This window comes from Miniopterus schreibersii (assembly GCF_964146895.1).
Source record: "Miniopterus schreibersii genome assembly, chromosome: 15".
NCBI lineage: Eukaryota > Metazoa > Chordata > Mammalia > Chiroptera > Miniopteridae > Miniopterus > Miniopterus schreibersii.
In genome coordinates this window covers 48,109,996-48,125,139 of record NC_138115.1, presented here as the reverse complement: position 1 = coordinate 48,125,139, position 15,144 = coordinate 48,109,996, and the positions used below count along the sequence as shown (strand labels likewise).

Sequence of the window (15,144 nt, the reverse complement as noted above, 5' to 3'; positions counted from 1 at the left end):
GCAAACTGGGGAAAATATTTGCAACACATATGGCAGATAAAAGAGTAATTTCTTTACTACAAATCAATTCTTAAACAGATCAACCACCCAACAGAAAAACTGTTAAAGAACATGAACAAGCAGTTCACAGGAAAAAGAAAATACACACGGCTTTTAAGCACAAGACACGATTCCCAGTTTCACTCATAACTGAACGCAAAACATGAGAGCATTTTTCACTTATCAGATGAGAAAACAAAACAATGATTTTATAGAGGATTCAGGGAAATGGGCATTTTCATACACATACTGTGAACCACAGTTGCAATTTCTATCAAAATACCAAATGCACTTACCCTTTATCAATTTATCCTGCAAAGTGGCACACATACCAAAGAGAGTGTGCCAGGGTACTCAGCATGGCATTTATGATAGCAAAAGACAGGAAAGAACCTACAGGCTCACCAACAGGGCCCTCACTACATGGTACATCCACACTACAGAGGATCACGCACCAGTGAAGAAAATGAGGTAGATCTTACAGGCTAATATAGACCCATCTCCAGGACCAGTGGAAAAGCAAGGTGCAGACAGACAGTGTGCATCCTAAGCTACTGGTCGGGGGGGGGGGGGTATACAGATTACTGAAATATGCGTACTACCTCTGAAAGATCGTCAAGAATTTTATTATAGTTTTCTCTGGGGTACCCTGGGCTGGGAGACTTACTCTTCAGTTTGCTTTTGTACAACTTTAGATGAGGAAGGGGGTCCCTGGAGGTACACTGAAGAAGTAGCTTGGGAGAAAGGGGCACAGGCTAAATAGTCTTTAAATTATGATCTTTAGTGCTTGCATAATATTCCATCATATTGTAATTTAATCATTCTTTTACTGTTGGTCACTTGGGGTTGTTTCCCATGTAAATTAATAACTGACAAATATATAAGTCAACTGTCAAAATACTCATCTTAGGATGGCTTTCTAACAGTGGTCCTGCTGTATCAATGCACATCAGCATTCTTTTTCAAGTGGTTGAGCTTCCCCTAAAATGATAATGGGTTAAAATGTGTGAGTAACAATGAAGGGATATAGGGAGCAAATTTCTAGAAGACAGAAAATGGATGAAGTGGTAACTGAGAGAGCTGGGTGGAGGGGATACCAGCTTGGAGCACTTGCTGAGGGCAGCACAGCTGAAGGAGGTAACTGATCTACCCTGCCCATCCCCAGAGTGACCTGGGGCTTGGAAACCCTAAGGACCATGTGGGGTGGGAGGGACAGTGGGGCTACAACTAAGTCTGTACTAAGCCTAGATTCCCTCCCTCCCACTCCTAGAGAAGCACTTACAGCATCCAGCCTCCAGACAAAAACGTCAAGAGGAGTTTTTGCTAAGGAAATGTAAGAGGTCCAGATAAAAGACCTCTGCATCCTGGCGTTTAGAGGTTTCCAGGGAAACAGCTGGCTCCCGACCTATCATTTCAGAGGGAAGTTTCTTACTGAGCAAATTCCACTCCCACACAGAGGTCAACTGGGCTTTCCACACATACACAGGTGCCTCACTAAGAATCACACGGGTCTGAGGAAAGCCTCCAATGAGAGTAAGTAAGATAAAGAGAGAGAGGACTCAGGAGCAGAGCGTGAAGGGGTGAGAGAAGTCAGGTGACAGAAGACTTCTAAGGAAACCCTTCTCATTAGAATGCTCAGATTTGAGTGGTACCTCCAGAATGAGGATAGTATGCTACCAAAAGGAGCTAAACAAGACAAGGCTCTTAGAAATTAAACTAATTAATGCCAAAATAAAAAATTTCCCTCCAAAGGTTGAAAAATAATCAAGGTCCACTCCCAGAAAACGGCACAAGACAAGGAAACAGAAATAACAGAGAAAGCAGCTGAGGATCTGGAAGGTCCAACATTTGATTGACAGGAATTCCAGAAAGAATAAAAACGGAAAAATATGGAAAGGAAGCATTGTCACATAAGCAACACAAGAAGAAAATTCCCAAGAGTAGAAGCACCTGAGTCACTAAATTGAGAAATTTAGGGAACTGAGTACACCAAGGATAAAATGGAGACTTTAAAAGCTTCCAGGCCTTGGGGCGGGGGGGACAGATCACAATACTGTGACTACTACTTATTGTCAAAGAAACAACCATCAGACTGGAATCAGACGTCCACAAGCTTCTGAGATTTTTCAACCTAGAATCCCAGAGCCAGTCAAACTACCAATCAAGCGTGAGGGCGTTGGGATCTGTGCGCATTTGACGGCTTTGCCTCTGCACCCTCCTCTTGGCAATGACTTGAGGATGCGCTCAGGTCCACGCGGTGCAGGATTCGGGGCACAGCAAGCCCGGTGTGACAGCAGGGCTGAAGGCGGAAAGACCACCAAGGACAGCCCAGAGCAGGAGGCTGCAGGTCTCAGGAAGGGGAGCACACGGGAAAAGTGGGGACTCGACAGAGTAACTGGATGGAGAGTTTGAAAAAAACTGATGTGCTAAAGGCAACAGTACAGGGGGAAAGAAGACAACTAGAAACTTCAGTAAAAACAAAATGCTGTTCCAAAAAGGAAATACAACCATAGTAAGCTACTCGGATCTGCAGTAAACAACATTTACACGGTCATGACGGCATTCATACTGTTTACTCTCAACCTTTAGAACAAATCAATTAACAAAGCATACAAGAGACAAACAGAATTCGAGAGTTATCAGACTTGACACTGTCAGAGGCAGAGAAGTAGAAAAGGGAAGAAGAACGGGGAGGGCAGGGTGCACCCCACACTTTACAAAATGGGAACTGAGATACTGTTCAGTTAATATAACAAAAACGAAGTATGTAAATATAATAATTTATTTTTTCCTGATTATAAAAAACCTTGCTCCTTATAGGAAACATGGAAATTATTTTTAAATTTATCTTTATTGTTGAAAGTATCACAGATGTCCCTCTTTGCCCCTCGTTGACCCCCCCACCATGCATCCACCCCCCCCTCACTTCCCCATACTATTGTCTGTGTCCATGGATTATGCATTTATGCATGGAAGTTCTTTGATTGGAAATTACTCTTAAAAAAATCTTTTAATCACCCATAATTCAATTATTCATAGGACCTGGGTTTGGGCCTAAGCTCTGCAATTTACCATCTGTAATTTACCATCTGTACAGCTGTGAACAAGTGACTTAACCACTTAAAAGTTTCTTATATTTCTTTCAGGTAATTTACCTATATGCTTTTTCCTGGTATATGTATCATTATATGAGAACTGTACTATGTACACAATTTTGAATCCAGATTTTTTTCATTCCAAAGCATAAAACTATGGATACATGTCATGCTCTTCTATATTTCTAAGTATATTTCTAAATATACCCTTGGCCATAGAGCAATCAGAGGTTTCCCAGAGATGGGGCTTGAACCAAATCTTAAAAGAAACCTAAGTAGGCTAAGTAGGCTAAGTAGGCAGGGGCTGGGTGGAGTGGTGGTGAGGTATTACAGGCACCAAGGGCAGTGGGAGCAAAGGCACAGAAGAGCAAGCCTGTGCCTCCAGGTTGCAGTGAAAGGTGTGGAGAAAGTAAAGAGAGGAGGTCGGAAAGTGGCTAGGAAGAGTTTAGTAAATCATGTTAAGGGATCCAGACAGCTTCCCATAGAAGACACGCGAAGAGGGCTTGGTAGACCTTGTTTGCTCTGGCGAGCTGGATCTAGGACCACGTTTGCCACAGGAAGTGCACAATAAATATTTTTGTGAGAAACATATGATACACAGAAGCCAAGAATGCCTCCCTGAGTTCTAGTCTGGGAGCTAGATACTGCCACGATGTGCTGAGGGAGGGAAGCCAGAAGCAAGATGTCTAGTCTGAGTTTTTAAAGTGTCACTGGTGATGAACAGTGCATCCCCAGGCAAGACTTTAGGCCCTCGAGGATCCACGGATTGGCCTCAGGGAGCCTACATGTCCCTAAAATGAGCACAAAACTGAATGTGCCATCTGCATGTCACCCGAAGAGGACCTACAACCTCCATTAGACTCTCAAAGGGGCTCTGACCCCAGAAAGATTAGGCACACTGGATGGAGGGGCAAGCGGAAAAGTGACAGATGTGGAAGGACACCTGCCTCGGCAAAAAGAGAGGCACCAGAGCACAGAGGAAGGATGAGCTTTGCCCACACTTCCTGAGCCTGGAGGGACTCTTGGCCAGTTGTGTTTGAGTCCCGAGCATTGATGAAGTCTCTCACCTGTGCTTCCAAAGCCCACATCCCATTTTATTATCACTTTCGCATTCCCGTGCTCCACTTAATACACATCTGTTGGTCTCATTTAAGAGTGAGGACAGGTTTCCTTGCTCAAGCTCAATACCCATCACTAGGCCTGGCTCTTTGACAGCTGGTCTGACAGCTCTCGGCAACTTAAGAAAATGAGGCTTCAAAGCGCCCACCCACTTCAGCAAGACCAGCAAAGGAGAAGGGAAAGGACTCCACACTGAAGCCCTCTGACCGCAAGGATAGTCACCCCTCCCCAATAAGAAACTGTACAGAAAAAAGTGGGTGGTCATTTATTTTAGGGCTGGAATTGAACTAGGAGGGAGAGGTATTAGCTGGGGAAGGATCTGATCTAATAATCCACTAGGCTCACATGATTTGTGCAGGATTGGGGTCCTGAACCTGGGTGCAAGTCTGTGGAATCTCAGATCTGAAGAATACAAGGAGAAATGTAAAAAGTCATCTTGATGAGTGAGGAACATAAATGTATATTATGTAAAACTTGGTCTGTCCATATAAATAAAATATTTCATACATTCACTTAAAATACACATATAGTAAGTTGGGTCACAGAATCTTAACAGCCAAGGATTAACACAAGGGAAGGACCCCAGGGCAGCCAATGCAGTTACCACCCTATTTTGCTGAAACCATTCAGAACACTCTGCACCTCCAGACCCTTCTCCCCTCTCCCCTTGGGTCACACACACCTTGGCCTGCAGGCTTCACTTGACTGCAGTGGCTCATGACCTGGTTGCACAATGGATCCCTTTCAGAGTTCTCAAAATATGAGGCGTGGGAATAAAAAAATTATAGAGCCCTAGGTGATTCTGACATGCAGCCAAGGCTGAAAACTACTGCTTTACTGCAAGGTTGGGTCACTGATTCCCAGACCTAGCTTTGTGTCACAACCACCTGGGTGGCGTTTCTGAACTACTTATGGAAATCTGTCACCAGGAAGTTACAACCATCCATGGCAGAGTATTCTATTATGAGGATGAACATACAGTGTGAAGCCAAAACAGTTTACCTGTCTTAATGCTCATACATCCCAGGTGGTATCTTCCAGAAAGTACACCATTGGCCTCCTGGTGGGTCAAGGTCAGAAATATATTCCAAAACTTCACACCTGCTCCCCTTTTGAGCTTCCTGATCATGCTGGGGTGCAGGAGTACCCTAACTTCCTCCTAATCTCAGCAGAGACAGGTGGGGCTATCTCTGGGTCTCTCCATCCCCAAAAAGGGGACAAGAACAGTCACTGTCAGAGGGTTAGTGAGGGCTTGAGCATTTTTCATTCTTATGTTTGAATCATACTGATTCCTTGTTTGTGTCCGTATCATTTAGTGGCAATGGGAAAGGAAGTTGCACATGCTTTGCTAAAAGACTGTGTTGAAGGGGAAAAAGAGGAAATGAATAAGCTTTCTCGCGTATGCCTTCTGTATGTGAAAGCGCTCTATAAACGACAAAGCACCATGTCGATTAACATTCAGTCTTGCAGAAATGCGACAATAAATGCATGCACCAAGCTGCTTATTACAGGCGCAGCATTTACGATAAATGCTCTTGTATGCTGAGAGGGTGGTGGTGGACAGACCCAGAAATCAGGGGACTTAAATTCCAGTCTTAGATTTGCTGCTTGCTGGTCACACCGCCTAAGGCACACCCCAAAATCTGTCACCTCCCACACCTAAAAACGAGACTACACACCCCTTTCTCAGGCTCTCCACGGATCTGGGTGGGGATTACAGGTGGCTGGAAAAGCAGCATGGCAGAGCAAAGAGAATCTGGATTTAGGTCTTGGATTTGAAAATAGGCTGTCACTTGTTACGTGGCCTTGCTTTAAATGACCACTTGCAGGTAAATGGGGCAAACACCTCTTTCAGTGTTGTAAGGATTAAGGTAATGATCTATGTCAAAGCATGAGATAAGTGCCAGGAATCATGATGCTATACGTGAAAGTACACAAACAATAAAGTTCTATATAAATACAAGGCAATGTTACATCACTCTACCTATTGCATAGTTTTATAAATAATTTTCCAGGAGTAAAGGCTCAGTGGTAACAAAGGTATCTTACCTTAGCCAGTTTCTCTCTCCTTCTAAAAGTTTCCATATTCCAATTCCTTTGAGCTTCTCCAAAAAAACTAAGACCTTAGGAATCCCACTCTGGCCCCTCCCTCTCCTTTCCTTTCCCACTTTGGTCCTCTCAGAGTTAGAAGAGCTCCATTTTTTCTTCTGTAAACCATCCAGAAAGTGAGGACGACACTAACCCGAGCAGGTGGCTGGGCCTGAGCAGAACGAGTGTGGAGGAAACGGGCACACTCTAGGCCAGCTTATTCATTGACTCCCCTGTCTGGGAAGGGGGCTGTCCAGAGCAGCTCACTGAAATGGAATGCAGTGGGAACTGGGGATTCTTTGGAGAGCTCTCATCTTAGCAAGTGACTACAGCCCAGCAGCATTGTGGCCCGTGTGTTGTCCCCTTCGAACCTCAAGTGCTTGGCCAAGCAGACTGGGGACTGGTCAGAAGAGACTCACCAGGGCTTTCCCGTACCAAGGTTCATGAGGTACATATAATGAGGGAAACAGCCGTTTTCCTACTTCTGTCCATTTTAGGAGCAGTAGACAGTTAATAGGCTTACAAAAAAAATGTTTTTAATTACCTAAGGAATGGAAAGCTTATAAATATTCATAGGTGAGTTGTTGGTGAATTGCTACCACAAGTAGTTTCCTTGACTAATCACTGCTCAACCCCAAATACTAAGACACAAGGTTCAAAGCGCCAGACTTCCACCAGGCAGACCTACACCAGTAACCTGCCTGCTGCTCAAGAAATTACGTTTCCAAAAACAAAATTTAGCTTAAAAATACTTTTCTCCAAATGGGATCTTTGTCACTTAGCTCTGTAAGACCCATTTCTAAGAAGGCCACATTCCATTTCAGACATCACCATTAAGGACAGTTAAAAACAAAGTCCTTGCCTTTAGGGGCTTAGCTTTCATTTTCTTTAAATTAGCCTCTGAAATGCTTGTGTTTTGTGCTGCACCCCTGAAAGCTGTTACTTGTAAGGACATAGCAGGCCTCATTTTTACAAAGGAGGGGTCTAATTTAGGGGGTAGCAGGTTGACCAGTGCCTGCAGGCCTTCCTCTTCCTTTACTTGTCACTCAACGAGGTGGGTTCTGTGGTGTCGCATGAGGTGCGAGTTGGAAATGAAGGCCGCACCACACTTCTCACATTCGTAGGGCTTCTCCCCAGTGTGGGTTCTCTGGTGCACAGTGAGGCTCGACCTCTGCCTGAAGGCCTTGCCACACTCATTGCATGTGTATGGTTTCTCACCATTATGGATTCTCTGATGAATGAGCAGGTACGAGCTACAGGTGAAGGCCTTGCCGCACTCGTTGCACACGTAAGGAAGGTCTCCACTGTGAATCCTCTGGTGCACAATAAGGCAGGAAAGCTGACTGAAGGCTTTTCCACACTCGCTGCAGTCATAAGGTTTCTCTGCAGTGTGGATTCTCTGGTGCACGATCAGGTGTGAGAAACAACTGAAGGCCTTTCCACACTCTTTACACTCATATGGCTTCTCACCCGTATGGCTTCGCTGATGCACAATGAGGTTGGCGCTCTGGGTGAAGGCTTTGCCACAGTCACTGCAGGCGAAGGGCTTCTCCCCGGTGTGGATCCTCTGGTGGACCATGAGGTTGGAGCTCCGAGTAAATGTTTTCCCACACTCATTACATTCATAGCACTTTTCTGTAATGTGGACCTTCTGGTGGCGGGCAAGCTGTGAGCTGTAACTGAAAGCTTTCTCGCATTCGCTGCACTTAAAGATTTTTTCCAAGGAGTGGATTTTTTGATGGACAGTCAGGTTTGAACTCTGAGTGAAGGCTTTCCCACATTTGGAACAAACATAGGGCTTCTGTCCAGTGTGGATTCGCTGATGCACAACAAGGTTTGCACTCTGAATGAAGGCCTTCCCACACTCGTGACACTCAAAGGGCTTCTCCCCAGTGTGGATCCGCTGATGCACTACGAGGTTTGCACTCTGACTAAAGCCTTTCCCACACACGCCACAAGTAAACGGTTTCTGCCCGGGCTGGCCTTTTGGGTTTTTAACAGGGCCAGAACTACGGCTGTATCTTTCCCCAGATTTCTGACATTTCTGGTCTCCCTCTTCTTTGAAGCTTTTGGGTACGTGACAGTCCTTCACTGTCACTTGCCTAAAGTCTTCCTCTTCCCTCTTTATTCTCTGCCTCTTTAACATGACCCCCTTCTCATAGGCTGCTTCTAACTGAGGTCCTTGAGAGTCAACTTTCTGGATTCTTCCTGGTATCAGGAAGGGCTTTTCTGCTTCATCACATATTTCAGTTTTTGGAATCAATAATTGTGGGTTCTTGGTCTCAGCACCTGAAACAACAAACAACAAATACAGATGTCAGCTTTTTCTGACCTAGAAAAAGAACAGGATCATAAAGTCACAAAGGTCAGGAAGTGTGACTTCAGTGTTTATAGATGTGCTTCATCAAAAGAAAAAATAGCCTCTGGCCCTGGGTGGGTGGCTCAGTTAGAGCATTGTCTCAATACGCCGAGGTTGTGGGTTTGATCCCTGGTCAGGGCACATACAAGTGGCAACCAATGATGCATAAATAAGTGGAACAACAAATCAGTACCTCTTCCTCTCCCTCCCTCTCTCTCTCCTTCCTCTCTTTAAAATCAATTAAAGAAAATTTTTTTTAAAGAAAGTATCCCCTCACATCACCTCTCCCAGGTAGGTTCTTCTGCCCGGCCTGTGCCCTCCCCCACACCCAGAAAAGATCCTGATTCATGCCTTTCCAGCACTTCCATTCACCTCCATTAGACATTTAACACACTGCCTCATGCCAGGGGAGCCATCTCCAGACAGGTCTCCTCCTGCATGTCTGATGACCGACCTACAATTAACAGCAGTTCTGAAGGACACCAGTCTGTCCCCAGGCTTGCCTTCTTACCTCAGCCACTTAGTGTGGGTCTGCTTACAACCCAGCAGTTAATTAGGGAGATGCCCGACCTGTGAGCAAAGATCTAAGCAACTTAGGCTTTTCTGTATGCGGATGCTGCGCATCAAAGAGAGAGTAAGCTGGGCAGAAAGGGCCATACTGGATGTCAAGGGGACCACAGTGGCCAAAAGCCTCCAAAACCCTGAGAGGCTGTGCAGCAGAGAGGTTAAGAACATGAATTCTGGAGCCAGATGGCATGGTTTCAAATACCTGCTCTGCCACTTACCACCTGCATGCTTTGGGCTAGTAACTTAACTTCTCTGTGCCTCCGTTTCCTTACCTCTAAAACAGAGACAAAAACAGTATCTACCTCATAAGACCACGAGAGGAGGCACTGGGTTTCCATGTCAATTGCTGAGAACAACCATGGAGCACAGGAAGTGGCTCTGTGAGTGTCTGCAGTGACTTTCGGCCTGACCAGTGGTGCTGTGGGTGACAGTGCGGGGAGCAAGGAGGAAAGATGAACCTTAGGGATGGCAGATGCTATGGTGATAGATAACTACACTAGAAGGGACTAAAGAAGACTGTGAACAGAGTAAACACCTTACCTCGTGTGTTGAGGAAACAGCCTAGCCTTGTGGCAGGGAAAGCTGACCTTTCCGAGTTAAGTGTAAGACATGGCATAGTCTGCTCCATAGTGTCAAAAATACCATGAGAACCTCAAAGCTTCCTGAAGTTTTAAAACTCTGACTAGGCTCTGATTGCTCTACACTGCATCAGAACCCTAATGGTGCCAACATGGGGTCCTGCAGTCAGTGCCGTCACAGCTCTGTCCGTCTCTCGAGCTCCACTGCCCTGGCCCCTGCAATGTGCACCCAGGAACCAGGCCGCCCTCCACCGGGGCTAGAGGAGTGAACCCTCATCATGTGTTTGGGGTTAGACCAAGCTCAGGAAAAAGACTCCAATAAGCAGCCCAGTGGCATGAGAATCAGCAGGGATGGGAGGCAGGCCTCCCCCTGGTGGTGGCAGCTTAGAAGTGAGCAGTAAAGCTGTGAGCCACATCACACAGCAACTCCCCGGGGGACCCAGCACCCACAAAACATCTGACCAACTCAGGCCAGGGTTTCTGCAACCGGAGATGAGTGAGTGGGACAGGGATGTCGAGGTGGGACAAAGCAATACGGGGGGGGCGCAGGGAAACAGCCCAGGTTGGTTGCCCGGTTAAGACCATGGTAATATGAAATTCCGTCACAATCGTTCAGGTAATAGTAAGGGCAGTGTCGCACAAAGGAAAGGCCCAAGTATAAGATACAGTAGAGCGCCGCATGTGACAATAAAAAAGTCTGAAATGTTCATCTTTTTCTGGTCATTTCTACTTCTACTGTGCTGTCGTCTTTATTTTCCTTTGTAATCTGCTCCATCTTTCTTTCTATAGTTTAACTGCTCTTATATCTTCTCACCTTTTCCCTCTCCCTCCTTCCCCTACTGCCTCTCGTAGCGCTCTCCTCTCCCGGTGGGTTTTTTAAAATTTTTATGTGAGATATTCTGATTCTTTTCCTCGTATAGTTTCATGTCACTTCTGCTTTCTCTTTGCTCGGTACACTCCTCTTGTTTGTGCTCTACTCTTTGTCACCTACGTCTTCTTACTTTTCTCCCTTCTCCCACTCCTCCCTGCCACATTCCTCACCCAGTTACGTGTCACTCTTATCCGCAAACTCCTGCCACTGCTGGTTAGACACAGAACATACTTCCCTCCCCGGTCCCAGCTTAGAGAACCAGCTGATAAGCCGCAGTACCCTCCAGGGGGACCTAGTTTTGAGCATCATTACAGCTGACACAACTGCTCAAAATCTTCTAGAATTTGCACAAAAATCGAGGAAAACACCACCTCCAGGGCATTTTCTCAAAATCACCACAAAAGTTGAGCCTTCCTACCTTAACTAGCTTCTCCTGCTGGCTCACCAACCGATGCTAAACACAAAGTATATGAAGAAGACACATACCCACATGTGTGAACAGACATGAAACCTGCTGAACAATAAATGTGATTAAGAGTGAATGTGAAATTCACCTGTGCTGGTCTGGTGTCTTGAGACTATATGCAAAGTAAGCCATTCCCCATGACAAACGTGTAGGCATCTTTCAGCATTCTGAATCAGGGGCTGAACTTACCTGAGGAGGTCATGTTCCCATGAGTCTCCAGTATCTCTCTCTTGGCCAGACTCCCTGGTAACGAGTAGCTGCCAAGGGTTGAAGCAGCAGGCACCTCCTGCGTTGCTTTCAGGACTACCGCCATGTCCCAGAACATGTTCTGACCCTAGAGACAGGCAGGCATAGGTGGGTTTATGAGAGAGAGGATGGTCACTGGGATGGTGGGGTGGGAGTGTGGTCTGGTATGAGGACAGCTCTTGAGAATGAGAACGTAAGTACCTATTCCTGGAAACCATAAAACCATAAAACAAACAAACAACCTTCTCCCCACCAATCTCAAACTTTTTTTAAAAATTGATTTTAGGGAGGAAAGGACAGATTGAGAGAGAGAGAGAGAGAGGGAGAGAAAGAAACATCGATCTGTTGCCTCCCGGAAGTGCCCTGACTGGGGACCAAACCCAGAAGCTTTCTGGTATACAGTACAACGCTCCAACCCAGGCATCAGGCCAGTGCTCCACACATTTTTCTAGAAAAGGAACAGGAAGCCAAGGAAGCCCATCTTTGCTAAATGTCACATCAATCAGAAGAGAATGCTCCTATTATATTCCAAAGAACCAAAGGCCAGAGCCCTAGCTAAGAAATGAGGCTCCAGGCAAGGAAGAGGAAGGACAGCGTCCCCTCTGAAACCACTTGAGATCTTTAGGTCTCTCCTCTGTCATTCCTCCAAGACCATGACTTACCTTTTCCTCCTGTCCTGCCCCATCACGGCCTCCCCGAGGAGCCTCCCCAGGAGCCCAGGCTTCGATGTCCTCAGAATGCACGCGGTGGCCGGATGCCCGGCCTAGGAAGCTCCCCTCCTCCTCCTCCTCCTTCACTGTCACTGGGCCCCAGGGCGCCAGGGCCATGGCCTCTCTCAGGTCTGCAGTCATCCTCTCTGCTCAGCAGGAGAACGCCTACCGCTAGGGGCTGCCCAGCAGAGGTCAAGCCCCATCTAATCTTGAAGTTTCAGAAGTGTCTTCTTGAGTTTCTTCCCAGGGCCAGGATGAGTACTGTCTGAGAAACCAGAAAACATTGTTAGCAGCGAGCAGAGGTTTACCTGGCTGCCACTAAGCCCACTGGCCAATTTCAGCAGGGCCTAGACAGTGGCCACTGCAGCACAGGGTCTGCTCTATTCCTCACTCACAGGATAGAAGGGGCTCGACTGTAAACATGCAATTTGTCCCCATAATAATTACATTATAAACAGCTTTATATAATGTCTATTGATTTTTTCCTGATTATAAAAGTAATATATTTTTATTGTAAACACTTGAAAAACACTGAAAATGATTATGAAAAATCACCCCTGGTCCACCTCCAAAGAGATAATCACTGTGTACTGTAGAATGTATTTCTTCTTTTTTTCCTTTTTTTAAAATATATTTAAGAGAAAACTTCCAACCACACTGACAATTATAACTTAAACTTTTGGTTTTTAACTATGGAAATTCATAGTTTCACAATTATCACGTGTGTGGGGTTTTTTGTGTTTTTTTTTAAAGGGATATTACAACACAAAGATTTTCAGGGCCAAAGATAAATAATAGAATGAACAAAAGAATCTCAAGAAAAAGACTGGGAGCCTAGACACCGATGTGTTAGGAGTGGTTATTGCTGGGTGATGCGATTACAGGTAGTTCTGAGGTTCTTTTTGTTTTTTACATTTTCCATTTCTTCCAAATGTCCTGTGAGACTAAGTATTACTCTCAGGATAAAAACGTTTCCTGTTGCCTTGCTTCACACTCATCATTTTTAGTGGTTATACAGTAACCGATGGTGTTACCATGCTCACTGAAAAATGACCAAGGAATACAGAAACATACGGAATTAAATGTATGTCCCACGCACACGCACACGCACACACACACGCGCAGAGTAGTTACCAGTCTACTTAGTCTTTTCTCTGCATTGCCATACACGTACATACACCTTCACACTTACTGTTTATTTTTCCAAAAAGGCTAGATCACATACGTTTATCATTCAGCAATCTGCACTGTTTGTTTTTTGAACTCAATTTCCGTATTTCACAATAGCCTAGTGGTCTCAGGTACATGTTTCAATATAAGTACATTCAGAGCTCTCTCACTCGGGCATAGTACTCTCAATTGTAACTTGCTTAACCACCCCTTATTTATAAACCATTGCTTTAGTAAAAAGAATTTTGATTGTTTCCATTTATTTTCTTAATAATAATTAATGATAAAATTTTCTGTGCGAGTAGAATAGCAGGGTTACGGGTTGAAGGATTTTATGGTTGGCATATACTACCGAAAGGCTTTCTAAAAGGACCCCCAAATCACACCACCACCAACTTAACAGTGCCCCTTTATCATAGCCAAGCCAGCAGGTTTTGGTTGTTTTTAAATGTTTGTGTGTGATAAAATTATCTTAACATTTTTGTTGATTATGAAGAGAATGAGAAATTTCTATTCCCCTTTAGATGCTTCATTAGAATAAAAATGCTTTTACCAACTCCCCTTTTGCTGCTACTAAAGTGATGCAACTTATTGTATACATTGAATTTCCTGAGTAATGCAATCCTTTCATTCCTGCAACAAATCTTAATTCTGGAAGATTCTTCTTTCCTCTGACTAGCTGAACTCCACCAGGCAGGAAGACCCCGGACACTCGCTTCTGGGAACACGCAGGACTGGCTAACGCGAGCGCGGAGCACTCACATCGCCTCCAGCCCTAGACAGCCGAGCCCCCTCCAAGGGCTTCCCTGTCAACGTCCTTCATCTCCAAACGTGGCGGCCCCTCTCCTCCACCTCCAGGCTCCACGCAGCCGTGCTCCAGGGGTGCGCCTGGCTCCCGGGGAGGTGCGTGGCCAGCCTCCCCCTAGGCCAGGCCCTCCGGACGCGGCAGCCGGGTTTCCGAAGTGGTAGGGCGCGGAGCCATCCTCGGACAGAGCCGGGGTCCCCAGGGGAGGACGCGCCGGCCACCCCAGGGATGGCCCGGCCCGCCCGCGCCCCCGACGCCCGCGCCCACCCCCACCTCCCCGCTCACCGTGCGCCGCGGAGAGGTCCGGCCACGGAGCTCGCGGGCTTTGGGGCAGAAGGCCAGCGGGCCGGAACCTCCACGGCTAGCGGAGCGAGAACAATGACCGGACAGGAAGTGCCCCGGGATGGGCTTCCGGCTCTCCAAGTCGCCAGGCCTGGCCTCTCTAGGAATCTTGGAGGTGCTTTCCTCTCGATCGGTGTCCAATGTCGCTCCGGACCAGGGACGCGGGCAAAAGCTCTTAGGTGGAGGGTGGAGGTGGACTGTGGCCCTGGGCCTCAGGGAGGGGGGCACCCCCAAGCTGGGCAGGGGCAGTTAAGCGACGCGAGCACCCAGGATCCTGGAGCTACAAAGCATTGTACTGCAGAAAGCCCTGCTCATTTTGCTCCGTTTTATTTTGAAAATATCAAACGGTACAGAAACGTTGAAAGAAAGGTACAATGAATACCTGTATCCTCCATCTGGACTCAACAATCAACACTTTGCTACGTTTCCTTTGTACTGAACATACTGAAAAACGTTTTTTTGAAAGTTGTAAACATCAAAACACTTCAAACACTTCAACATTCATCCTTTAATAAGATTCTCTGAACACAACCATCACAGGTAAGAAAATGAACAATTCCCTAATATCATCCAATACAGTTATATTCAAATTTCCCCAACTATCCAAAAATATAATTTCATAATTTTGTTTTTCCACATCGGTTTCTTTTTTTTTAAGCGTGAGAGAGAGACCTGCAACTGAGGTACAT

General features: G+C 46.0%; 1 protein-coding gene across 8 annotated transcripts; it reads right to left on the bottom strand.

The window, feature by feature from the left end:
* Positions 1–32: 32 nt before the first annotated feature.
* ZNF35 (zinc finger protein 35) lies at positions 33–14,511 on the bottom strand. Of its 8 annotated transcripts, XR_014000455.1 has the most exons (6): positions 14,399–14,484; positions 12,091–12,403; positions 11,372–11,516; positions 6,303–8,630; positions 4,599–4,655; positions 33–1,020 (listed from the first exon to the last, which is right to left on the bottom strand). XR_014000455.1 is itself a non-coding variant. In XM_081160817.1 (4 exons), exons 2-4 carry the CDS (start codon positions 12,277–12,279, stop codon positions 7,384–7,386), a joined length of 1,581 nt encoding a protein of 526 aa, XP_081016943.1. In that variant the 5' UTR covers positions 12,280–12,403; positions 14,399–14,511; the 3' UTR covers positions 33–7,383. The 8 variants fall into 8 exon arrangements, 4 of the variants coding, with proteins under 4 accessions (XP_081016943.1, XP_081016941.1, XP_081016940.1 ...); XR_014000453.1 differs by having other exon boundaries at positions 4,599–8,630; XR_014000454.1 differs by having other exon boundaries at positions 33–4,655.
* Positions 14,512–15,144: the final 633 nt, after the last annotated feature.